General features: G+C 31.1%; 2 protein-coding genes and 3 pseudogenes across 2 annotated transcripts; all 5 read left to right on the forward strand.

Annotated features, from left to right (window-relative positions):
• Positions 1-8,056, forward strand: part of LOC131180139 (protein TIC 214-like) — an 11,079-nt pseudogene extending 3,023 nt beyond the window's left edge.
• A 1,899-nt stretch (positions 8,057-9,955) lies between these two features.
• LOC131180140 (ribulose bisphosphate carboxylase large chain-like) lies at positions 9,956-17,463 on the forward strand. Its single transcript, XM_058147756.1, has 2 exons — positions 9,956-10,383; positions 16,682-17,463. The coding sequence occupies exons 1-2, from the start codon at positions 9,956-9,958 to the stop codon at positions 17,409-17,411; spliced, it is 1,158 nt and encodes a 385-aa protein (XP_058003739.1). The 3' UTR covers positions 17,412-17,463.
• Positions 17,464-17,810: 347 nt separating this feature from the next.
• On the forward strand, positions 17,811-19,245 carry LOC131179952 (acetyl-coenzyme A carboxylase carboxyl transferase subunit beta, chloroplastic-like). Its single transcript, XM_058147293.1, has one exon. It carries the CDS (start codon positions 18,230-18,232, stop codon positions 19,073-19,075), a length of 846 nt encoding a protein of 281 aa, XP_058003276.1. The 5' UTR covers positions 17,811-18,229; the 3' UTR covers positions 19,076-19,245.
• A 1,748-nt stretch (positions 19,246-20,993) lies between these two features.
• On the forward strand, positions 20,994-22,040 carry LOC131179951 (photosystem I assembly protein Ycf4-like; annotated as a pseudogene).
• Positions 22,041-23,069: 1,029 nt separating this feature from the next.
• On the forward strand, positions 23,070-24,672 carry LOC131179950 (cytochrome f-like; annotated as a pseudogene).
• Positions 24,673-26,677: the final 2,005 nt, after the last annotated feature.

A 26,677-nucleotide genomic window follows, 5' to 3' on the forward strand; every position in this document is an offset into this window, starting at 1 on the left:
CTTTTTGAGCAATAGCTAAAGTAGCTCCTAAAAGTACTATTATTATACCTATCAAAGCTATTAGATTCATTATGAAAGGTATAATTACGAAAAGAGGAAAAAGGCGAGCTATAAGAAAAATTCCCGCCGCTACCATAGTCGCAGCATGTATCAGAGCTGAAATAGGAGTAAGCCCTTCCATGGCATCTGGTAACCATACATGAAGAGGAAGTTGCGCCGATTTAGCAATTGCGCCAGAAAATAATAGAAATGCACACAAAGTAAAAATAAAAAATTAACTTGATTATTATAAATCAAGTTATTGAAGATTTTGAACAAATCCTGAAATTCAAAACTGCCCGTTATCCAATAAAGAACTAAAATCTCTAATAATAAACCAAAATCCCCTACATGATTAGTTACAAATGCTTTTTGACAAGCATTCGATGCAATAGGTCGTGTGAACCAAAAACCTATTAATAGATAAGAACACACTCCAACCAATTCCCAAAAAATATAAATTTATATCAAATTAGAACTAGTAACTAATCCCAACATTGAAGTAGTGAAAAAACTCATTTAAGCAAAAAATCTCAAATAACCTTGATCATGAGACATATAATTGTCACTATAAAAAAGAACCAAAATACCAATTGTAGTAATTAATACTGACAAAATAGAAGTAAGTGGGTCAATCAAGTGTCCGAATTCTAAAGAAAAATCATTATTAATAGTCCACGACCATATTTATTGATAAATAAAACTACCATTTATTTGCTGAATAGACAAATCGATTGAAAAAATCATGACTATACTTAACAAGAAAACGCTTAGAAAAGCCCACATACAACGCAGTTTTTTTGTTGCTGTCGGAAAAAGCAGGAGTCCCACTCCTATTAACATAGGGACTGGCAATGTAACGAAAGATATGATCTATGAATATTGATATATATGTTCCATAAAAAACTTTTTTAATTAATAAATAATTTTAATTAATAAATATAATTGTTTCTTGTTTCTGATTCATCGACTCTTATATCTTTTTAAATAAGTCAGTCAATAATAAAAAAAAAAAAAGAAAAAAATGTAAAACTTAAATCGAATTTTATATTCTTAATTATTCTGAATTTTTCTAAAATACTTCACATATTTAAATCAAAAGGTTAGAATTGGTCAAATAAAAATACTAGTGAAAAAAATACTTATTCTAAATAAATAAATTTATTATTATTAATTTTATTAATTACTAATTACAAATTTGTATGTACATAGAGAAAGAATAAAGAATTCTAACAAAAGTAGTATTTTTATTTTGATAGGAATAATAAAGAAAAAGATGGTTTTACCGAATCTTTTCTATATCCAATTCCAATAAAATAAATAAATTTTGATTTTAGTTCCTTTATTCAGAATCATTAACTAGTGCATTTTGGAACTGATTTATTTCCTTTCATTATGTTTGTAGAAAACACTATTATATTTGACACCTTTCCTTTACATAAGATAAAAGGAAAGAATTACTAAAATTTTTTTACATAGGACTTTCTAAATTTTAACAAATTAATTAATAGTCTCGCTCGAATTTGAAAATTGAATTTCGATTAGATATACTTTTTCATCGAGTTTGACGAATTAAATTACTAGAAAAAAGAGTTTAAGTTTTTTATTAGGATAAATAAATTTTAGATTCTTAAACTTTATTAATGTATTTTATTGCATATATACAAATAATATGACAAAAAAGACAGAAATATAAATAAAAAAAATAAGCGGATAGACTTCTTTTATGATTATGAAAAGAATTTAATTTATAGACTAAATACATAGACAATGAATAGTTAGTAAAGAACGATTTTTTTTAACAATAAATGTCTTTCACATCCAACTATAACAATAAATAACTCCTTTGTTTTTGAATGGCAGTTTCAAAAAAGTGCACTTCTATATCAAAAAATCTTATTCGAAAAAATATTTGGAAAAGAAAGGGATATTGGACAGTATTGAAAGCTTTTTCGTTAGCGAAATCTCTTTCTACAGGTAATTCAAAAAGTTTTTTTGTACAACAAATAAAAGATTAAAGGTTGGAATAATTTGATTTGACTTGACATGAGAAAAGGTCTAATTTCGTTTATTATTTTCTATTTTCTATTTATATTAATAATATAAATAGAAAATTTATAAAAATAAAGGATTTCCATTCTTTTTTAATGTTTTGAACTAATCAATATTAAATCGAACTCCTTTCTTTTGCTTTTATCTTTTATCATATGTAGAATAAAGAATTCTTTTGCCTACTGAATTCTAAAAACAGTACTTTTTTTTTTCTTTTTGTTTGCAAAAAAAGAAAAAAAGAGAAGACACAAAGTTTTATCTTTCTTTTTATTATTAGGATATTTTCTCATTTTCAAGATAGGGATTATTATTTTCCTCATCGATCCATTTGTCACAATCACAATAATAAATATTCATAAGTTTTGTCTTTTTTATATTTATACTATTTGAATATAAAAGAGCAAATCTTTGAATGATCTACTTTAATCATATGCTTAGGCTAGAAAATGGATCAAGGTATATATTAAATTAGACAAGATTTTTTTTTTTTTAAGTACGGAGCAGAACTCGAAATTTTTTTGCTATATGATATGTCCAGATCAATGCCCAATTTGGTTACTAAATCCTAACATAAATTCTCTCCACAAAAAAACCTTAACCAATAAAATATTTCCATAAATCTCTTGAATGTAATATTCAAATTGTAATCCAACAAAAAAATTCGATTGTTTTTTCATTATTAAATGAATTTTTCTTCATTAATTTTAATGTTTCCTAAAAAATATTGCATTGAATTGATTCCTTTAAGCTCGATGATTAAATAATAATTTATTATTATGATTTTGAGCAAGCCGCTATGGTGAAATCGGTAGACACGTTGCTCTTAGGAAGCAATGCTAGAGCATCTCGGTTCAAGTCCGAGTGGAGGCATAACATCCTGTATGTAATTTTCAAAAGGATACAATAAATTCTATAATGAATTCAATTCTTGATTTCAATTCCTCATAATTGAGAGCCGCCGCCCCCCCCCCCCCCCCTTTTTTATTTTTATGATATTCTCGACTTTAGAATATATATTAATGCATATATCTTTTTCAGTCATGTCAATTATAATTACAATTCATTTGATAACCTTATTAGTCGATGAATTCGTAGAACTATATGATTCATTAGAAAAGGGCAAGATAATTACTTTTTTCTGTATAACAGGATTATTAGTTATTCGTTGGATTTTTTTGGGACATTTACCATTAAGTGATTTATATAAATCATTAATCTTTCTTTCATGGGCTTTTTCCATTATTCATATGGTTCCGTATTTTAAAAAACATAAAAAATTTTTAAGCGCAATAACCGCGCCAAGTACTTTTTTTACCCAAGGGTTTGCTACTTGGGGTCTTTTAACTGACATGCATCAATCCGAAATCTTAGTGCCCGCTCTCCAATCTCAGTGGTTAATGATGCACATAAGTATGATGATATTGGGCTATGCAGCTCTTTTGTGTGGATCATTATTTTCAGTAGCATTTCTAGTAATCACATTTAGAAAAATCATAAGAATTGTTGATAAAAGCAATAATTTATTAAACGATTCATTTTTCTTTAGTGAGATACAATATATGGTGGAAAGAAAGAATGTTTTAAGAAATATTTCTTTTCTTTCTTCTAGGAATTATTACAGGTTTCAATTGATTCAACAATTAGATGACTGAGGTTGTCGTATTTTAAGTATAAGGTTTATCTTTTTAACCATAGGTATTCTTTCGGGAGCAGTCTAGGCTAATGAAGCTTGGGGATCATATTGGAATTGGGACCCAAAAGAAACTTGGGCATTTATTACGTGCACCATATTCGCGATTTTTTTTCATATTCGAACAAATAAAAAATTGGAGGGTTTTAATTCCGCAATTGTCGCTTCTATCGGTTTTCTTCTAATTTGGATATGCTATTTTGGAGTTAATTTATTAGGAATAGGACTACATAGTTATGGTTCATTTACATTAACAATTAGCATCTAATTGAATTGAAGAAAGGGTTTGACGAATGCAACTCTATAGGACAACAAAGCGTATATACAAAAAGCTTTAGGTAAGCCGTTGAGAACTTTTTGAATCACTATATTACTTGATTCAAGAAGTTCTTACAACTGCCGATTTGGTTACAATTCATTTTTTTTTTAACTTAAATTTAAGAGACGAAAAAAGAAGTTTTTTTCATTGTATAACATAACAATTTTTAATTTTTAAAAATCATAGGATTTCTTTTTTTTTTGTTTTATTTAGAAAAACTATCTAACTATCTATAAAAATAATTAGATAGAATAGTTTCAACCCTGTCAACTGATAATGAGAAAATGAAATCCGGATAAATACCAATACCTATTACAGGCAGAAGGATAGAGATTGAAACAAATAACTACCGCGGTCCAGAATCAAAAAAAGAAGAGTTTGGGTCATTAAACAGGTTATATCCATAGAACATCTGGCGTAACATAGATAATAAATAAATGGGAGTTAATATCATTCCAACTGCCATTACAAAAGTAATTAATATTTTTGACATTAAAAGATATTTTTGGCCGGTAATTTTTCCAAAAAATACTATCAATTCCACAAAAAAACCGCTCATGCCTGGTAATGCAAGGGAAGCTAGTGATAAGATACTGAATGTCATGAATATTTTTGGCATTGAGGTAGCCATTCCACCCATTTCATCAAGATAAACATGACGTATTCTATCATAACCCGTTCTTGCCAAGATAAAAAGTGCGACACCAATAAATCCATGTGATATTATTTGTAAAATGGCTCCATTGAGTCCCATATCACTTATAGAGCAAATTCCTATAATTAAACCCATATGAGAAACAGAAGAATAGGCTATTCTTTTTTTTTAAATTTCGTTGACCAAGAGATGTTGAAACTGCATAGATTATTTGCATTACGCCTACTATTATCAACCAGGGAGAAAAAATAGAATGAGCGTGAGATAATAATTCCATATTGATTCGAACCAATCCATATGCCCCCATTTTTAATAAGATTCCATCTAGAAACATACAAGTACTATAATGTGCTTTCCCATGGGTGTCTGGTAACCATGTATGTAAGGGTATAATCGGTGATTTGACAGCAAAAGCAATAAGAAATCTAATATAGAAAAATATTTCTAGTGCCACAGGATATGATTGATTAGCTGATGTTTCAAAATGGAATCTCGGTTCATTAGAAGCGATACCCAAAGCTCCCATTAATAAAAAAATGAAACCTCCCGCAGTATACAAAATAAACTTTGTAGCTGAATACAAACGTTTCCTTCCCCCCCACATGGATAGAAGTAGATAAACGGGAATTAATTCTAACTCTCACATGATAAAAAAAAGTAAAAGATCTTGAGAAGAAAATAATCCTATTTGACCACTAGACATTGCTAACATCAGAAAATGGAATAATCGAGAATCCCGAGTAATTGGCTGAGCCGCTAAAGTAGATAAAGTAGTGATAAATCCTGTCAGTAAAATAGGTCCTAAAGAAAATCCATCGATTCCCAATCTCCAGTAACAATCAAAAAATTGGATCCATTTATAATCTTCTGTTAATTGGATTAATGGATCGTCTAATTGGAAATAATAAGAGAACATATAATTCATTAAAAGGAGTTCAAAGGCGCATATACATATAGTATACCACTTAATTACTTTATTTCCTCCATGAGGGAAAAGGAAAATTAAGGAACCCACGGATATCGGTAAAACTACAAATATTGTTAACCAAGGAAAAGAATTCATGGTAAAGACAAAATACACTTGGACTTGAAAAACCCGTGCTCGAAAACATAATATATTTTTTTTATTATTTTTTTTTCGAGTACGGGTTTGTGTCGGTAAATAAAAAATGAAATGTATTCAAGTGGGGTTTTCTAGAAAGTATCAATAAGCTAGACCCATGCTTCGAGTTGTTTCATGCCATAAATAAACTCGAACACTCAAGAAATCCATTGGACAGGCGGATTCACATCTCTTACAATCGACACAGTCCTCTGTTCTTGGAGCAGAAGCAATTTGCTTGGATATACATCCATCCCAAGGTATCATTTCTTATACATCTGTGGGGCAGGCTCGAACATATTGAGTACACCTTATACATGTATCATAAATCTTTACTGAATGTGACATTAGATTTCTAATTTTTTTAACGTCATAAAGTTTCAATCTAGTAAATTTCTAAATGAATCATCATTTATTTAGACACCAGACGAATCAATGATTGACCAGAAATTTTCTATTGAATTCGAGATCGACTCATGAGAAAAACCCAAGATAATTTAATTTTTTACGTTTTCGCAAACATGATCAGATAAGTTACATATCTTATATTCCAACTTGAATTAATGAACATGAAAATTATATTCTATATGATTAATACTACTTATTCAACAAATTCGATTGATTGATATAGGTTGATTTTCTATTACAATAAATTGATGAAACAATAGCTAGTCCAATAGCTGCTTCAGCAGCTGCAATAGCTATAAAAGAAATGGAAAAAATATTTCCTTTTAATTGGCGGCTGTCAAAAAAATCAGAAAATGTTACGAAATTTAGATTAACTGCATTCAGTGTAAGTTCAAGGCGCATAAGGGCTCTAACCATATTTCGACTCGTGATCAATCCATAGATACCAATAGAAAATAAATAGGCACTCAAAACAAGTACATGTTCGAGCATCATTGACCAACTCCTTATCAATTTCGATTTATTTCAATATAAATAACAATTCAACATCAACAGATTAGATTGGCTAAAATAAGAATATCCCAAATACAAATCAAAGAAATATATGGATAATAGATCAAATAAAAGAATTTATACATTAAAAATCTTTAAATAGAATTGAAGGAAAATATATGTGATAACATAGACCAAAGTTTAATTTGGATTGTGATTACTAATTCTAAAGATTTTTTACTAACAAGCCACAGCAATCGCACCTATCAAAGCAACTAAAAGAATTATTGAAATGAATTCAAATGGAAGAAAAAAATCTGTTGATAAATGAATTCCAATTTGTTGACCATTACTTATCAAATCTTGTTCTATAATCTGATTTGTTCTTGTAGTCCAAATAATTCCATATCATGATGTATCTGGAATAATAGTAATTAGTGAAACAAAAATACTTGTACAAACTAAAGAAGTAACCCCGCTTCCAACAGTCTAAATATTAAAATCTTTGTAATATTCTGAACCATTTATAAACATCATGGCAAATATAATTAAACATTTATAGCTCCCACATAAATAAGGAGCTGTGCGGCAGCTACAAAATAAGAGTTTGATAAAATGTAGAATAAAGATATACAAACAAGAACCAATCCCAACAAAAAGGCAAAATAAATTGGGTTGGTAAGTAATACCACTCCTAGACCTCCTAATATAAGACCTAATCCTAGAAAGACTAAAAGAAAATCATGAATTAGTCCAGGCAAATCCATTAGACGTAAAATAAGAAATAAAAAAAAAAATTGAATTGTTTTTTCATGACCTTATTGACCCAACCAGGAAAACTTTTTTATAATAAGTTCTTAATTGAATTAAACCCTAAGGAGTGTAATTTAATTACTATATGTATAGCTATTCTACTAAACTCATCCTTTCTCAAAAAGGCATTCTAAATTTTTTTCTCGAAATAATTATGGATAGAATTAAAGATATATTAATAGATTTTCAATCCAAATTAAGTCGCGACGCAATTCTCATCAATCAATCAAATCAATAGTTGGAATTTGTAATTTTTGTAGTTATTGACCAAGAAAAATAAAAGAAAACCCATTTCATCCTTCATCCTTTTAGATCAAAACAGAATTTGAGTTTAATAATTGTACCTTTTAATCAATCAAAGTGGTTTACCTTTTTTTTTTTCAGTTGAATTCAAAATTGTTCGAATTGTATAATCGTCAACTACTGACATTGGTAAACAATCTAAAGCAATTTGATTATAATTCAATTCGTGACGATCATAAGTAGAAAGCTAATATTCTTCAGTCATCGATAAATAATTTTTCGGACAATACTTAACACAGTTGCCACAAAATATACAGATTCCGAAATCAATACTGTAATTAAGCAACCGTTTCTTTCAAATGTCAGTTTCCAATTTCCAATCAACAACAGGTAGATCTATAGGACATACGCAAACACGTACTTCACAAGCAATGCATTTATCAAATTCAAAATGAATTCGACCGCGGAAACACTCTGATGTGATTAATTTTTCATAAGGATATTGAATAGTTACAGGTAAACGATTTGCATGAGATCAGGTAATCATAAAACCTTGACCAATGTACCTTGCAGCTCGTATGGTTTGTTGCCCATAATTCATGAACCCAGTTATCATGGGAAACATATCGTAAATATTTATGAATAGTTTTATGTTTATTTTTTTCTCTTGTTTGAAGACAAGTTAGGAATATAGAAAAATATTCTTTTATAGTGAAAGAAGTTGGAAAGAGGTTGTTAATAATAGATTACTGAGAGAAATAGGTAAAAAAAATTTCCATCCAAGATTTAAAAGTTGGTCCATTCTTAGTCTAGGTAAAGTCCATCTTGTTGTGATACGAATGAACAAGAACAAATAAGTTTTAACCAATGTAATAAAGATACCAATTGTTGTTCCAAAGACTCCGCCTATTTTTTTTATTTCAAAAAGTTCAGGAACGAATATATACGGAATAGAGATATTCCAATTGCCCAAGTAAAGAACTATTACAAATAATGAAGAAACTAATAAGTTTAGATAGGAAGCAATATAAAATAAACCATATTTGATGCCCGAATATTCATTTTGATAACCTGTTACTAATTCTTCTTCTGCTTCTGGTAAATCAAAAGGCAATCTCTCACATTCTACTAGAGAAGAAATAAAAAAAATGATAAATCCTATAGGTTGACGCCAAAATTCCACCCCCAAAAACTAGATTTTTACTGTGCCTCAACTATATCAACTGTACTTGAACTATTATATAATCATAGTCGGTGTTAACATCACTGTTCCCATCGCTATTACAGAACCGTACATGAAATTCTCACCTCATACGGCTCCTCGAAGGCCATAAATAAATTTAAGGATCAGATCAGATTATTTATTTTGATATATTTGTAGAATAGATAGGATCAAAATAAAATCTATCGACGTTCCAAAATTCGAGCAATGAAATTCTATCTGTTATAATACTAAAAAAATACTTCTGAATTGATCTCATCCTTTAATAATTTCAATTTTTCTTTCTTGAGTAATAACTTAAATCCTTCAATAAAATACTCTTTGTAAAAAGTAAAATATTCCTTGTAAAAATGCCAATAGATATTTTCTATCATTTTCGATTACGAAAAAGTTAGATATTCTGAATTATGACACAAATTCCATCTCTATGAATATCGATAAAAAAAGAACAAAAAGGATTGATTTTTTTTTCTATTGTAATTAGATTCTTTTTCTTTCGTTCCTATTCTTCTTTCTGAAAAAAAAAAGGGTTTAAAAAAAAGGAAAGGATTATTTCATTCCTGATAGTTATTTCTTTAATCGGTGGGTAGGAGCATACTCTGGATCGAAATCATGGGGAGTACTGCCTAATCATTTCTACCAACTTAAAGGCCCAATTAATATACTTTTTTATATTATACCGAAATATCTTTTTAGATAATTTTTTTAATCTCTCTTACTAATCCTTTGTGTATCTTGGTGTTCCTAACCATCCACTCATTTTTGCTTAATCACCTGTTAGCATTATGGTGATACATATAAATGATAGTGAAAACTCAATAAGGTTGATATTTTGGGCCCGCTTCAAGCTAGGATGACTAATCAACCAATCTTGAGGCAAACATTCTTCTTTTCTTATGTTTATTTAACATGCATTTAACATGCATTTCTATCAGACAGGAAGGGCTGTTGCACAAAATGTATTTCTAAGTAATTGCCCCATAGATCCTATATCTATCTATATGAAGAAGAAATCATGTAACGAAGGGGATTCTTATTTGTACAAATGGTACTTCGAACTTGGAACGAGCATGAAGAAATTAACGATACTTCTTTATCTTTTGAGTTGTTCTACTAGATCAGTTGCTCAAGACCTTTGGTCTCTACTCGGACCTGATGAAAAAAATGGGATCACTTATTATGGACTTGTTGAGAATGATTCTGATCTAGTTCATGGCCTATTAGAAGTAGAAGGCGCTCTGGTGGGATCCTCATGGATAGAAAAAGATTGCAGTCAGTTTGATAATGGTCGAGTGACATTGCTTCTTCGACCCGAACTGAGGAGTCCCTTAGATATGATTGTCGCAAGGTGTTTTGCGGTCACCTGAACGAACCCTCACCGAAGTGGGAAAGAGTGAGGAGTCGCCACTTTAATTTTGAGGGAAATTAAAGAAAACCATTTGTGAAAATAAATTAAAATGAAACCACTTCAAAATAGAGATTCTAGGTTCGGGATCCGTAAACGGGCGGGGAAGGTGTTAGGCACCCCACCTCGTCCCTCAAAAAGGGTAAGTAGATTTAACTTCGCGTTCTTTATAAATTAGTTAGGAGGGCTTGAATGGAAGTGTTAATCCTTTTTACAAAAGGAATATTCGATTTTTCACTAATTCGGATTACCCAGATACATAAGTAAATGAGACAACCTTAGTGAGTTACTGTTGTATGTTAGTTTTGTTTGAAGGGCTATTTTATTAGAATTCAAATTTGGGAATTGGATAAGAACTCTCCTCCAATCTCTTTTAAATTATTTGTTTAAATTCTAGGTGAGAATCGGATAAGAACTCTCCTCCGATCTCTTTAATATTTATTAAAGTTTTAAGCTTGAGGATCGGATAAGAACTCTCCTCTGACCTCTTTTAAATTATTTGTTAAAATTCTAGGTGAGAATCGGATAAGAACTCTCCTCCGATCTCTTTAATATTTATTAAAGTTTTAGATTTGAGGATCGGATAAGAACTCTCCTCCGATCTCTTTTAAGCATTTTGTTTTAATTTTAGATTGAGAACCGGATAAGAACTCTCCTCCGATCTCTTTTGAGTATTTATTAAAATTTGGGTTGAGAACCGGATAAGAACTCTCTTCCGATCTCTTTTAAACATTTTTTTTTTTAATTTTAGATTAAGAACCAGATAAGAACTCTCCTCCGGTCTCTTTTGAATATTTGCTAAAGTTTTAGATTGAGAACCGGATAAGAACTCTCCTCCGATCTCTTTTATTTTAATGGGAGTTAGATAAGGATTTTTCCGATCTCTCGAAGTTTAATTTCAATTACACCTCGTAAGAGCCTAAGACTAAGGGTCTTGGGCATTCGAAGATGACAGGGATCGGAATAAGGCTTCTTTTAACTCATTAGTACCTTGTGACTAGACCGGGGACACTAAACTGAATTTCCCGATCTTCTAATGTGGTTGCTTTACCAGTACCCTCTGATACCCGGTTTATTCCATTTATTTACCTACGGTTCGGTTTTATCCTGCCTTGTGACATCTTACCCGATTGTCTTTTGTGTTATTCCTGTGATTCAGCCTAACTATTTTCCTGACTTATTACTCAGACCTTTCATTATTTTTAAAGAGACTCTTAAGATACCGTTACCCACATTTTACCCGACCTTTTATACACTATCCGAGGCTAGAAGACTTACATTCAGAAATAACAAAGATTAACAAAAAGGATGGACTAATTAACAAAGAAGTAAACCCGAGAGTAACCTTCTTCTTATTCTTTAGCGCAACATAAACTTAGAGAAAGCTACGTACATAAAAGAACAAAGGAAATACGTAAAGTAAGAACGAGCAATTAAAGAAATGGCAATATGAGCACTCACCTGTAGGGAGCCGAATCTACTAAACTAAGTATGGAATGACCAAACGTAATAGGACTGCAGGTTGATAACCCAAAGGTTAAGGTTCGCCTTGAAACGAAAGATGCTTTACTAAAATGCCATCGGGTCGAAATAATAACCGAGTTTAAATGAGGTTGAGCTTGGACAATGGAAGTGGAAATAAAGAAAACAAAGAGCTGAAAATGAGAGCACCACAGGATAATGAACGAACTGAAAATAGAGAGTTTCAATATTCAAGAATCCCTTTTTCAAGAAAACACTCTAGAAAACTGGTTCCAAAAGCTTTTCTTATGAAAGCTAAAAAAAATAGCAGAGTAACGAACTGAATTGGATTTCAGAGTCTTCCACTATAGTCACCGCCCTTTTTTTCTCGTCTTTTGAACAGTTTTTCATGCAGGTATTTATAGGGACCGGGTGCTTCCCCTGAAGGGTCAGGATCTATTTTGAGGGAGATGGAGGGTCAGGATTTCAAAGGACATGATCTGAGGCTCATGAATTAAAGAGAATCAGAACAGACGGCCAAGATCCCCTTCAGAATATTTGTCCTTTTCCTCTTCTAATTTGACGGTCCCAAATTCTCTTGTTCGGGGCGATCCAAGGGCTAGGAGTGAAAGGCGCCAGTCTTGTCGTCTTCTTCTTTGATCCAAGGGCCCCGGGCTCGTCCTTACAAGTCGGATCAACGGTGGAGATTGGAAGGTACAGCGCTGTCATGACATATTCTGGCACCTGTCAGTAATGCAGGCGATTCTGGGGCGTGCGGTTGAGATTTCACTTGCAGCGCTTTAACTACCTCGGCTCTGATTATGACGACAGCGGTAGGCGCCTTATTCTCTTTGTTTTCCGCTCTCTCCTCCTTTCTGATCTTCTTAACATGATCCTTTTCCGATCTTTTATACCGGCCTTCCCTCTTCCGACCTCTATCATTCCGGTCCTCCCCTTTATCAGGTCCGGTCTGGTCAAAGCATTAATTTCCCTCGAATCCCGAAGCGTCCGCTTCGTTTTCTGGTTAGCAATAAATGCTTGATCTTCCTCTATATATACCCCTGACAGGAAAAACCTTCCTCATTCAATTTTCCTCTTTTTTCCTCACTTTCCTATTCTAGCCGTTCTGGCAGTAATTCCAGCCATGATTGTGGGTTTTGATCCTTTTCCGATGGACCTCTTTATTCCCCGACTGAAAATTTACGATCCCGGTGATCAAAAAATCTCTAAATTATTTAAGCACTTGGTTGTCTGAGCATATCGAAACAACTAAAAGAGATTATTAACCTAAGTGTGAGAGATCGAAAAACACAATGAGCATGAGATCGATAGGGAACCAACGCTAAACGGGACTTGATTAAAATTGGAAATTTGGCTTAAACACTTAAGATCGGGATCATCATTAAACTGGATCAGAACCTTAACCTGATTATTCCTAAACTTCTAAAAGGGAGATCGGCGAATAAAACTGATGACAATAAAATCTGGTGTTGGTTCAACTTCGTTTGACAAGAGAGATCGGGAATGTAATTGACTGGTCAGAAGATTTGACAATTGGTTTGAGAGGTCGGTGAGTGATTTGAGAGACCGGTAAGGCTTTAACTGACATGAGGACTTAGTGTTGATTCAATTCCTTGTGAGGAGAGATCGGGAATATGGTTATCTGGCAAAGAGAGATCGGAAATGTAATTGGCTGGCAAAGGGAGACTTAGTGCTGGAGATCAGTTTCGAAGTTTATTGATTTTGGGGATCGGCCAAAATATGGTGTCGACAATGATGTAAAATGGATCTTGTTCTATCCTTGATCAGAGATTTCTCTATAAAAAATACGAATCAGAGTTTAAAGAAGGGGAAGGAGAAGAAGTCCTCGAGCCGCAATAGATAGAGGTGTATTTATTCAATCACATAGTTTGGGCTCCTAGGGTGTATGTGTGACTTGTTCAGATCATGAGCTTAGACAAAAGAAAGGAAAAAAAATTTCCACTATCTGTGATCAGTACGGATGAATAGAATAGAATGGAAGAATCCCCTTCATTATCTAAAAAAAAGATTTATCATATTCATCTATTGTGTATCAAATTTATGGTTTCATTGGTGCAAATTCAATCACCTCAATTTTCAATTTAAAATGAGAAAGAATTTCCCATTGGTAGGAAATGATTATCCATTAAGCAGGGAAATCTTATTTAAATTAAAAGGCCAAAATTTATGCCCCTACTCTTGCAAGAATGGACTAATAGGGTCAACTGATTAACTAATCCTCATAATTAAATACCGTTACTGTATAGATAGATCTCCTTGTGAAAGGCCTATCACTGGATAATTCATGTGTAGAGCCGCCAAAGAGTGTGAACTGTACACGTTAACAATAGCATTGATTAAATGATTAAATGAAGGAGGGGGCTCCGGTGTATAGAGAAGACCCCACCGTTTAAGAAGTAACCATAGAAACGATGGAACCCACTATTTATTTATCATTTTTATCTATTTCTATTTACTACTTATTTTTATTTATAATATTTTTATTCGATACCCAATATCAATACAGTTTCTTATTTCGAGGTGAAATGCCTAAAAAAAAAAAATCATGGTTGGGAAGGTTATAGTAGCAAAAGCCATTGGAATTATTATTTTATACATTGGAAGAATCCGTTTTGTTATTATAGAAAAGGGGAAAAAAAGAATAACTAAAAGAAAGGAAATCAATTAGTAATTCATCAAAATTTTGTTTATTCAATGACTAGAATTAGACGAGGACATATAGCTCGGAGGCATAGAACAAAAATTTGTTTATTCGCATCAAGCTTTCGCGGGGCCTATTCAAGACTTACTCGAACTATTATTCAACAAAAAAATAAGAGCTTTGGTTTCGGCCCATCGGGATAGAGATAGGCAAAAAAGAAATTTTCGTCGTTTGTGGGTCACTCGAATAAATGCAGTAATTTGCGAGAGTATGGTATCCTATAGTTATAGTAGATTAATAAACAATCTGTACAAGAGATAGTTACTTCTTAATCGTAAAATACTTGCACAAATAGCCATATTAAATAGGAATTGTCTTTATATGATTTCCAATGACATTCTAAAATCAAAATAAGGAAATTGAAAGGAATTCGTGGAATGTTTTACGTGGAATTTCCTGAAGAATGATTTCGGGGAAGGTAGAATAGAAATTAGATGATAAAATATAATGATAATATGATCAAGTAAAGTAGTCAAACTGAGCAAAAACATTTTTTTTTTCGAAAAGAAATAATAAACAAACTTTCTTCTTCCCCAATTCATTTTTTTTTCTTACAACACGACAATCCAATTTTTTTTTTCGGATTTTTTTTTGAACAAAACATCAATCTATGTTTGAGTTCGGATTGGAATTTTGATTCAATTGCAGAGTAAGCCTTTTTTTTTTTTTTCTAGTTCTAAGATCAATAGTTATAGTGACCAACTCGCTTTTTTTCAAATTATTTTTCATTATTAAGAAAAGGTAACGAAGATAAAATACGAGCTTATTTTATAGCAATAGTAATTAATTGTTGTTATTTTAAACTTAATCTATTTACACGTCTAGATAATATTTTTCCTTGTTCACTAATAAATCCACTAATTAAACTCATGTTTCTATAATCAATTTGATCCCCCGATTGGATTGGGGGCAAACGCCTACAAAAAGATCACTTGGACTTAAGAAAAAGTCGTTTGGATTTATCCATGGTTTGTTTATTCCTTATTTCGCAAATCCTATTTTGTTCAATTAGATCAAAAATGATTTAGAATTAAGAAATAGGATTTTGCTTGTTTATTTTATATTTCAATATAAATATATAATTCATTTTTTATTTAATTTAAATATATTAATTAAATATATTAAATAGAAATTTAATATAAAAAGTTTAATATATATATATTAACATATTATATATTAAATATTAAATTAATATATCATTTATTTATATAATTTCTTTATTAATTTATATAATTTTTTATTTATACTTTATTTATATATTAATTTTATTTATATATTAATATGTCATTTATGTCATTTTTCATCTTCCTTGTAAAGGTGACACACAAGCGATCGGTTCCATCTATTTCTTTATCTCCCCGTGAATTTTATGTTTGTAACAATAGCGATAGAATTTTCTCAATTCCAATCGACTAGGAGTATTGTGTCGATTCTTTTGAGTAATATATCTAGAAATACCTATTGATTTCTTATTAACACTGTTTCGAGCACAAGTGGTACATTATAAAATAACTCTTATTCAGATATCCTTACCCTTGGCCATGAACCTCCTTGGGGTTTTTTATTCACTCAATTCTTCTATTTTCCGATCCAAAGTGAAAAAGAAAGGAATGACAAAAATAGAAGGTGCTAATTCGAAATCAAATTATGAAAGATTTCATTGCAACTAATATAGTAATAATAAATAATACAAAGATTTTAAACAATATTTAGATTAGAAGTTTAGATTAGAATTATAGTACAATATTTCATTTAAGCATCTTATAGAATACTATTTTACTAACCACATTTCCGTTCCCTTTTTCTTATTCGTAATTTAATTGAAGTTAATTTACTTTACTTGAAGCCGAGACCCCGAGTTCCGAGTTTTGCTTAGGTTGAATCCACTTTTATTCTTTTTTTATATATAACTTATTCTAATTAAATAAAAAAAGAGGAGGGGATAATAGTTAATTGTATCTCTAATCTTCTTCACCCCCCCCCCCCCCGGGGACGTTGATAACTAGAATGAAAAAAGGGACTGTCTATTTTTTCAAGTGAAATCAAAGGACATTATTTGAATGCTACTGTAAGTACATGCGAAGAAATGATCAAAAGGGCTGTATTTGCCAGAGAATTAGGAGTTCCTATCATAATGCATGACTACTTAACAGGGGGATTCACTGCAAATACTAGCTTGGCTCATTATTGCCAAGATAATGGTTTACTTCTTCATATTCACCGGGCAATGCATACAGTTATTGATAGACAGAAGAATCATGGTATGCATTTTCGTATACTAGCTAAGGCCTTACGTCTATCTGGTGGAGATCATATTCACGCCGATACCATAGTAGGTAAACTTGAAGGGGAAAGAGACATTACTTTAGGCTTTGTTGATTTACTGCGTGATGATTTTATTGAAAAAGATCGAAGCAGTGGTATTTATTTCACTCAAGATTGGGTCTCTCTACCAGATGTTATACCTGTAGCTTCAGGGGGTATTCACGTTTGGCATATGCCTGCTTTGACCGAGATCTTTGGAGATGATTCCGTATTACAATTCGGTGGAGGAACTTTAGGGTACCCTTGGGGAAATGCACCAGGTGCCGTAGCTAATCGAGTAGCTCTAGAAGCATGTGTACAAGCTCATAATGAGGGACGTGATCTTGCTCGTGAGGGTAATGATATTATCCGTGAGGCTAGCAAATGGAGTCCTGAACTAGCTACTGCTTGTGAAGTATGGAAGGAAATTAAATTTGAATTTGCAGCAGTGGATACTTTGTAAGGTGAAACCCACTAATTGACATTCGTTCTCTTAATTGAATTGCAATTAAACTTGGCCCAATCTTTTTTTTTTAGTAAAAGGATTAAGCCGAATACAAAGATCCTAATACAAGAATCTTACTACATATATTTTTTATAGATACATATTTAACTAAATATACAAGATTTTAAAGACAAAATATAAGACTAAGCAAGTCAAACCTTTCTATTGTTATCTTGGATCCGCAATTAATCCTAAGGATCTATATGATTGGTGTATTCTTTCATATTCCCTAGTTTTGGTCATGGATCGAGCCTAGTATCACAACTTCTTCTACCCATCCTGTATATAGTCCTTTTCCTTCCGTGTTGGAAATAGAAACTTATTAATAGATGAGATTTTACAAAAAAAATGTTTTTTTTCCTATTTTTAGGAGAAAAGAAATATTACTTTTCTCGATGCGAATTTGACACAACATGACAAATTCCTTTTCTATTTATATTAAGACTTATTCTAATTGAAAAAGAATTGAAAACGGGATTCCATCATAATCATATCATATATAGTGAAGCGATATTTTGGGTTCTTACAAAAAAAAGCAAAAGATAATCATTTTTTTTAATACCCACTCCTTATTCTTATTAGTTAATAATCCTAGAGATTGGATTTATATACTTCTTCTGAGAGGAAATGAAATATTTAAATGCTTTTTCATCGAATGACTATTCATCTATTTATTTTAATGTAAATAGCAGCAAGAAAGTTCTATGGAAAAATAGAGGTTCAATTCGATCTTATCCAATGTGGAATTATGATACAGGTGTAGGCTAAGTAAATCAATGGATAGTTTCAGTTCTCTTGAAAATACTAGTATAAGTGAAGACCCAATTCTAAATGATATAAATAAAAACACCTATAGTTGGAGTAATAGTGACAGCTCTAGTTACAGTAATGTTGATCATTTAGTTGGTGTCAGGGACATTCAGAATTTCAGTGCCGATGAAACTTTTTTAGTTAGGGATAGTAATAGGGATAGTTATTCCATATATTTTGATATTGAAAATAAAGTTTTTGAGATTGACAATGATCATTCTTTTCTGAGTGAACTAAAAAGTTCTTTTTATAGTTATTGGAATTCTAGTTATCTGAATAATGGGTTTAGGAGTGGTGACTCCCACTATAATCATTATATGTATGATACTAAATATAGTTGGAATAATTACATCAATAGTTGCATTGACAGTTATCTTCGCTCTCAAATCTGTATTGATAGTTATATTTTAAGTGGTAGTAACAATTACAGCGAAAGTTACATTTATAGTTACATTTGTGGTGAAAGTGGAAATAGTAGTGAAAGTGAGAGTTCCAGTATAAGAATTAGCACGAGTGGTAGCAATTTAATTATAAGAGAAAATTCTAATGATCTCGATGTAACTCAAAAATACAAGCATTTGTGGGTTCAATGCGAAAATTGTTATGGATTAAATTATAAGAAATTTTTTAAGTCAAGAATGAATATTTGTGAACAATGTGGATATCATTTGAAAATGAGTAGTTCAGATAGAATTGAACTTTTGATTGACCTAGGCACTTGGGATCCTATGGATGAAGACATGGTATCTCTGGATCCCATTGAATTTCATTTAGAAGAGGAACCTTATAAAGATCATATTGATTCTTATTAAAGAAAAACAAGATTAACTGAGACTGTTCAAATAGGCACAGGTCAACTAAATGGCATTCCTGTAGCAATTGGGGTTATGGATTTTCAGTTTATGGGGGGTAGTATGGGATCCGTAGTAGGTGAGAAAATCACTCGTTTGATCGAGTATGCTACCAATAAATTTTTACCTCTTATTTTAGTGTGTTCTTCTGGAGGAGCATGCATGCAAGAAGGAAGTTTGAGCTTGATGCAAATGGCTAAAATATCTTCTGCATTATATGATTATCAATCAAATAAAAAGTTATTTTATGTATCAATCCTTACATCTTCTACGACTAGTGGGGTGACAGCTAGTTTTGGTATGTTGGGGGATATCATTATTGCTGAACCTAATGCCTATATTGCGTTTACAGGTAAAAGAGTAATTGAACAAACATTGAATAAGACAGTACCTGAAGGTTCGCAATCAGCCGAATTTTTATTCCATAAGGGCTTATTTGATCTAATCGTACCGTGTAATCTTTTAAAGTGCGTTCTGAATGAGTTACTTTAGCTCCACGATTTCTTTCCTTTGAATCTTAAATCAAGTGGAACCTTAAGTTAAAAAGTTAAAAGTTAAACTTAATTAAATTTAAATTAATTTAATTCTTTTTTTTTTGGCGAGCAGGTCTTTTTTTTTATCGAAATCAAAGGAAAAATCTGAAGAATGGATTTTTTTTCTGACATAAGAGTAAATTGTAGAACGAATCATGTAGGTAACTTTTTTTATTTTACCGATATTCTTGATTACTAATTAAGAAACTTCTATCAACAAGAAAAAAGAGTGAATTTTTTTCCGTGAAAAAAAAATGGCAAGGTAAATAAAACGAATTTCATGTTCTTTTCTTACCTATGCATAGAAAATATAGAGTCTTGCATATATATATATATATATATATATATATATATATATATATATATATATATATATATATATATATCCCAGGAATTTCCTTTTTTACTAAAAATTCCTATTGACGGATCGGATTATAAATTATAACGAATTTTGAAGGAATTTATAAGCGGAAAAACTCTTTATTTTTAATTTATTAATGTAAATTAAGAAAATAAAAGTTATAAGACAAGAAAAAAAGATAATAAAAGAAGAATAACAAATAAGTGGATTATCATATATATTTCATGTAGAAATATGAATAAGTTATTTAGTTAGTTCTACACTCGTTGCGCTTTATTTTATTATATATACTCACTTAGATATACTTAGTATAATTATATAGGAATTATAATGATTATAAGATATCTTTCTAATAATATTTTAGAAATATAAATATAATAAGAAAATAATAAAAAATAGGTACAAATATTAAATTGAGGTGCTCATTCTATTACAATTCTCAATAACTCCCCCTCCATTCTTGTGCCTTTAGTGGGCTTAGTATTTCCGGCAATTGCAATGGTTTCTTTATTTCTTATATTCAAAAAAACAAGATTTTTTAGATCTAATTAGGTCCGATGGGGGTAGATTTCATTTTTTTTTTCAAATAGTTCACTTACTCATATCTAATATTTACGCCTGCATAAGAACCCTTTCATTTTCGTTTATGTTTGAAGGGAGCAGCCTGTATGTTATATCATATTATACTAAATAGATATCTGTATTATGATCCAAGTCTAAGTCTTGAAAAAAAAAAAATTGAGACTGTGGCGGATGCTTGAAATAAATGCAAAGCCAATGTTTTTATATATTTTTTATATATGCGTAGATAGAGGATCATATGAGGGAGCTCCCCTTTATTTTAAATCTAACGAATTCGATGAATTCCTTCTAAAGATTCACATAAGAATAGTGTGAGTTGAGGAAAGTTACTTCGGACAAAAAAAGAAAGTCAAATTCATTTGGGCTAGTCTCCCACTTCAAATAAAAAGCAACTGGATCGAGTATGAGTTAACGATCAGAACGTATATGGATAGAACTTATAGCGGGTTCTCAAAAAATAAGTAATTCTGTTGGGCCTTTATACTTTTTTTAGGTTCATTGGGATTTTTATTGGTTGGAATTTCCAGCTATCTTGGCAGAAATTCGATATCTTGATTTCCGTTTCAGCGAATAATTTTTTTCCCACAAGGGATCGTGATGTCTTTCTATGGGATCACCGGTCTATTTATTAGTTCTTATTTATGGTGCACAATTTTGTGGAATGTAGGTAGTGGTTATGATCGATTCGATAGAAAAGAAGGAATAGTGTGTATTTTTCACTGGGGATTTCCGGGAAAAAATCATCGCATCTTACTACGATTCCTTATGAAAGATATTCAGTCTATTAGAATAGAAGTTAAAGAGGGTATTTATGCTCGGCGTGTCCTTTATATGGAAATCAGAGGCCGGCGGGCTATTCCTTTGACTCGTACTGATGAGAATTTGACTCCACGAGAATTGAGCAAAAAGTAGCGGAATTGGCCTATTTTTTGCGTGTACCAATTGAAGTGTTTTGAAATGAGCTGAAGAATGAACATTTTCTTAGCAGGAGCGAAAAAATCCAAAAGTTCTCTTTTTTTTCTATAGCATAATTTAACTGAAATTTCTTTACAATATTAATGAACCAAAGAAGGCGTATATTATACATATATGGAACAATTAGAAAATAAAACTTTTTTATTTGCAAAATTTTTTATGCATATGTAAATTCACTAAATTCAGTAACAAAACAAGTAGTAAATCGAAATAATAGACCCATCTCATTGAGCAAAACAAAGCGTTTTGGAATTTCGGAATAAAATAAAATATAGAATAAAGAAATTCTCTTTTTATTTTCAATATTTGAAATTGATGCGTTAGATTTAGATATGGATAGATCATATCTTGTAAATTATCTCTCATTTCTTTTGTCAATCGACGTTTCTTTTTATCTTTTTTTTGTCCTCCTTAATGAAAATGAATAAAGGGCTGGACCACTTAGAATGATAACTTTTCTGTCTTATTTTGCTTTTGCCACTCATTTTTTATTATCATATCACAATATTCTTCTGAAACCTTTCTTAATTATTCCTGTGGAATATGGGCAAGTTGGCCATTTTTTTTTTGAAATATTTGTTTTGTTGATAGAACAGAATTCTTTCATCTTGAAATCCAAATTTGAGGCTGCTCTTTAGTACATTCATCGAAAAGAGGGAATTGCTTCGAATTTGATGAGATATCTATAAACAATATTTTTTTTCTTCATTTGTGTACTCTTTTTAGGCTTTTTTTTTTTGTATTCTTTCAAAATTCAAGGACTAAACACTGACTCACAAATAATAAATAGGGAATAGATTCATAAGTTTGAAGCCTTGTAATAGAACTTATGCTTGATAGAAATATTAGATAATATAGAATCAATAAATGAGGTGAGTTCCTTAAAAATTCACAGACAAAAAAATGGAAAAAAAAAAACATTTATTCCCCTTCTATATCTTACATCTATAGTTTTTTTGCTCTGGTGGATCTCTTTTTTATTTAATTAAAGTTTTGAATCTTGGGTTATTAATTGGTGTAATATTAGTAAATCTAAAACTTTTTTAAATGATATCCAAGAAAAAAGTATTCTAGAAAATTCATAGAATTAGAGGAACTCGTTCGCTTAGATGAAATGATAAAGGAATACCCGGAAACACATCTACAAAAGTTTCATATCGGAATCCACAAAGAAACGATCCAATTGATCAAGATGCACAATGAGGATCGTATCCATATGATTTTGCACATGGGGTTATTCTATTCTAAGTAATGAAGAACTTATTATTCTTAATTCTTGGATTCAAGAATTCCTATATAACTTAAGCGACACAATAGAAGCTTTTTCCATTCTTTTATTAACCGATTTATGTATAGGATTCCATTCACCTCATGGTTGGGAACTAATGATCGGCTCCGTCAACAAAGATTTTGGATTTGCTCATAACGATCAAATTATATCTGGCCTTGTTTCCACTTTTCCAGTCATTCTCGATACCATTTTTAAATATTAGATTTTCCGTTATTTAAATCATGTATCTCCATCACTTGTAGTGATTTATCATTCAATGAATGACTGAAAAATGATCCATGAATCCAATTAGAATCTTTGTTATTTTGTACATAAGTAAAACATTCAAAATCTTTCTTTATATATACATATTTCTTTTTTCTATACATCCAAGGGATTCTCTTCCTATATTTTCTATTTTAGTAAAAATATTTCAGTAAATAGCAGTATCGTGGATAGGGAACTATACTAGCGACCTACCTAATTTTATTGTAGAAATTTTCAGGATCAATGATTGGACCATGCAAACCAGAAAGACCTTTTCTTGGATAAAGGAAGAGATTACTCATTCCATTTCCATATCGCTCATGATATATATAATAACTTGGGCATCCATTTCAAATGCATATCCCATTTTTGCACAGCAGGGTTATGAAAATCCACAGGAAGCAACTGGTCATATTGTATGTGCCAATTGTCATTTAGCTAATAAACCTGTGAATATTGAGGTTCCACAAGTGGTACTTCCAGATACTGTATTTGAAGCAGTTGTTCGAATTCCTTATAATATGCAACTGAAATAAGTTCTTGCTAATGGTAAAAAGGGGGCTGTTCTTATTTTACCTGAGGGGTTTGAATTAGCCCCTCCCGATCGTATTTCGCCAGAGATGAAAGAAAAGATGGGAAATCTGTCTTTTCAGAGTATCTCCCCACTAAAAAAAAAAATTCTTGTGATAGGTCCTGTTCCTGGTCAGAAATATAGTGAAATTACCTTTCATATTCTTTCTCCGGACCCCGCCGCTAAAAAAGATGTTCACTTTTTAAAATATCCTATATATGTAGGCGGAAATAAGGGAAAGGGTCAGATTTATCTCGACTGGAGCAAGAGCAATAATACGGTTTATAATGCTATAGCAGCAAGTATAGTAAGCAAAATCATACGAAAAGAAAAAGGGGGGGTATGAAGTAACCATAATGGATGCGTCAGATGGACGTCAAGTGATTGATATTATACCTCCAGGACTAGAACTTCTTGTTTCAAAAGGCGAATCCATCAAACTTGATCAACCATTAACGAGTAATCCTAATGTGGGTGGATTTGGTCAGGGGGATGCAGAAATAGTACTTCAAGACCCATTACGTGTCCAAGGCCTTTTGTTCTTTTTGGCATCCGTTATTTTGGCAAAAATCTTTTTTGTTCTTAACAAGAAACAGTTTGAGAAGGTTCAATTGTCCGAAATGAATTTCTAGATCTGTAAATTCATCAACATGAAGTTCTTAAAAAGAACAAAAATTTTGTTGGTAATTATGTATGATCAAAAAAAATTGTGAAAAGCTCTTTGCTTTTTTTTATATTTTTGTTATACCAGATTTTGAGAATTACTTGTACCACATTTCTAGTTATAATCTGTATATTGGTAAGAAGACTATTTGATTTTATCGTCTCTTTTCTTTTGTTTTTTTTTTTAATCTAAAAAAATGGGAGTGGTGTGATTTTTTTACTATTGTCAGATTTAACTGTCATAGAGTGGATTAATAGCTTTTCTATTCTAATAGAATCCAATTTGACGAGATACTAAGCATAAAATAAGTAAGCGAAAAAGCAAAGGCTAAATTAAAGGGAAACAAAGGATTCTATGAGGTATTATTTTATTCGTCTTCCTAGTCTTCGACACAAGAAAAGGAATTTTCCACATCCCTTTCTTGTGTCAAAATAAAAATAAAATAATAATGATTCTTGATCCCATTCCTCAATACTATTCTTAGTTTATATTTTTTTTTTTCTAGGTCTATCAAAACTTCCTTTTCAATTTTATACGTATAAATTTGATTTATTACGTATAAAAAAAATTTTAAGTAGTGGACAAACAAAAAAAAAAAGAAAAGGAAATTTTTTGAGCAAATAGAACTTCTTCGATGAACTTCTAAAAAAATTTCAACTTTGATGAGATACTAAAATAAATAGAGTAAGGTTCTATTAGTATAGAAAAATGGATATGATACAGGATCGACAGAAATATATATAATATATATTATGCCATCTAGGAAAAAGAAATCGAGTAATTCCTCTTATAACTTTGATTTAAAAGTATCGATGGATACTGTCGAGGAACAAATGTTCTAAATCAATTAATGGAGTTACTTTTTCAAAAATACCATCTGAAAAAAAGTGTAATAGAATTTTTTGAAATATTTGAAATATAAAAAAAAAGGCAATCTATTTTGTCACTTATACAAATAAAGTATTATGATTATTAAAAACTCAATGGGACTCCCTCGAATCAGACAGAGAAAAGAGGGGGTCCATTGAGTTCTTATGTTTTTATGTCTACAACTCAGTTCACCCAATTACTTACAGGGATGAACCCAATCCGGAATAGGAACCATAAAAGAAAATGCCTATTAAACCAATCACAAGAATACCAGTTACAGTACCTACTATCCAAAGAGGAAATTTTCGAGTAGTATCGGCCATTTATCCCACTTCCCTCCACATTTAATCAAGTGGTCATTCTAGAGACATAAACAGTCATAGATAATTATGAGATGATATCCTTCCAATGGGATAAGAGAATTCCTATTCTTATTTATTTTATTATTCTACTATTTTCTTTTCTTCTATTAATTGAAGAAATAATTAGAAAATAAAACAGCAAGTACAAAAATGAGTAATAACCCCCAGTAGAGACTAGTAAGATTCAATTCAACATTTTGTTCATTCGGATTTGATTGTGTCATAGTTCTATAATTAATTGAGATTAGATTTATCGTTGGATGAATTGCATTGCTGATATTGACCCCAAAAAAGAAACGATAGGTACAGCTAGTCCATGAACAGCCAACCATCGTACTGTAAAAATTGGATAGGTTCGATCTATGGTCATTGGGCCTTCTAAAAAGATTTACTAAATTCATCGAGTTGTTCCAGAGGATCAAAACGGCCAGTTATTAATGGAATTCCTTGTCGGCTTTCGGTAAAATATTCATTTGGACGAGGGCTTCCAAATACATTGTAAGCTAAACCCGTGCTGATGAATAACCAACTTGCAATGAATAGGAAAGGTATAGTAATGCTATGAATGACCCAATATCGAATACTGGTAATAATATCAGCAAAAGAACGTTCTCCTGTGCTTCCAAGACATATTGAGCTCCACATATTCTTGTACAATCAGAAGGGATCAATTCTGTAAAAGATGAGATCAGTAAATGAAATTTCACCGAAATTTCATCTTTGTGAGATCGTCAATATTGTACCAAGGGTTTATTTAAAGTATACCGAATTAGTATAGCTATCCTTCTTCTAACACAGCAACGCAATTTCAATCAATATTGAAATGAAGTCCTAGATAATCTCTTTCTTCTTTTCTTTTTCTTATTGCTGTAGAACTGTATAAGATCAGGTAAAATGCGAATTCGGTGGGTTGCAATAATAATTTATGAAGGAGATTATCATATTTCTGCAATTCAATTAGATTTGAAATCTAAAACTTTTATGGTTATAGAAGAAGGGTTTTTTGTTGGAGAATTGAAAATTTTAATATTTCATTTAATTTTCCATTTTACACAATCAATTTCTTTACAATGCGACTATAGAGGATTTGAACATATATAAAAACTTA

The sequence above is a fragment of the Hevea brasiliensis genome, chromosome 5, assembly GCF_030052815.1.
Source record: "Hevea brasiliensis isolate MT/VB/25A 57/8 chromosome 5, ASM3005281v1, whole genome shotgun sequence".
NCBI lineage: Eukaryota > Viridiplantae > Streptophyta > Magnoliopsida > Malpighiales > Euphorbiaceae > Hevea > Hevea brasiliensis.

Bases quoted from the DNA above. Each gene is read 5' to 3' on its own strand.
- LOC131180140 (XM_058147756.1), top strand. From the start codon at position 9,956: ATGCATTTCTATCAGACAGGAAGGGCTGTTGCACAAAATGTATTTCTA. The intron at 10,384-16,681 runs GTGTTTTGCGGT...TATTTTTTCAAG, and splicing joins TTAGATATGATTGTCGCAAG to TGAAATCAAAGGACATTATT.
- LOC131179952 (XM_058147293.1), top strand. From the start codon at position 18,230: ATGGATAGTTTCAGTTCTCTTGAAAATACTAGTATAAGTGAAGACCCA.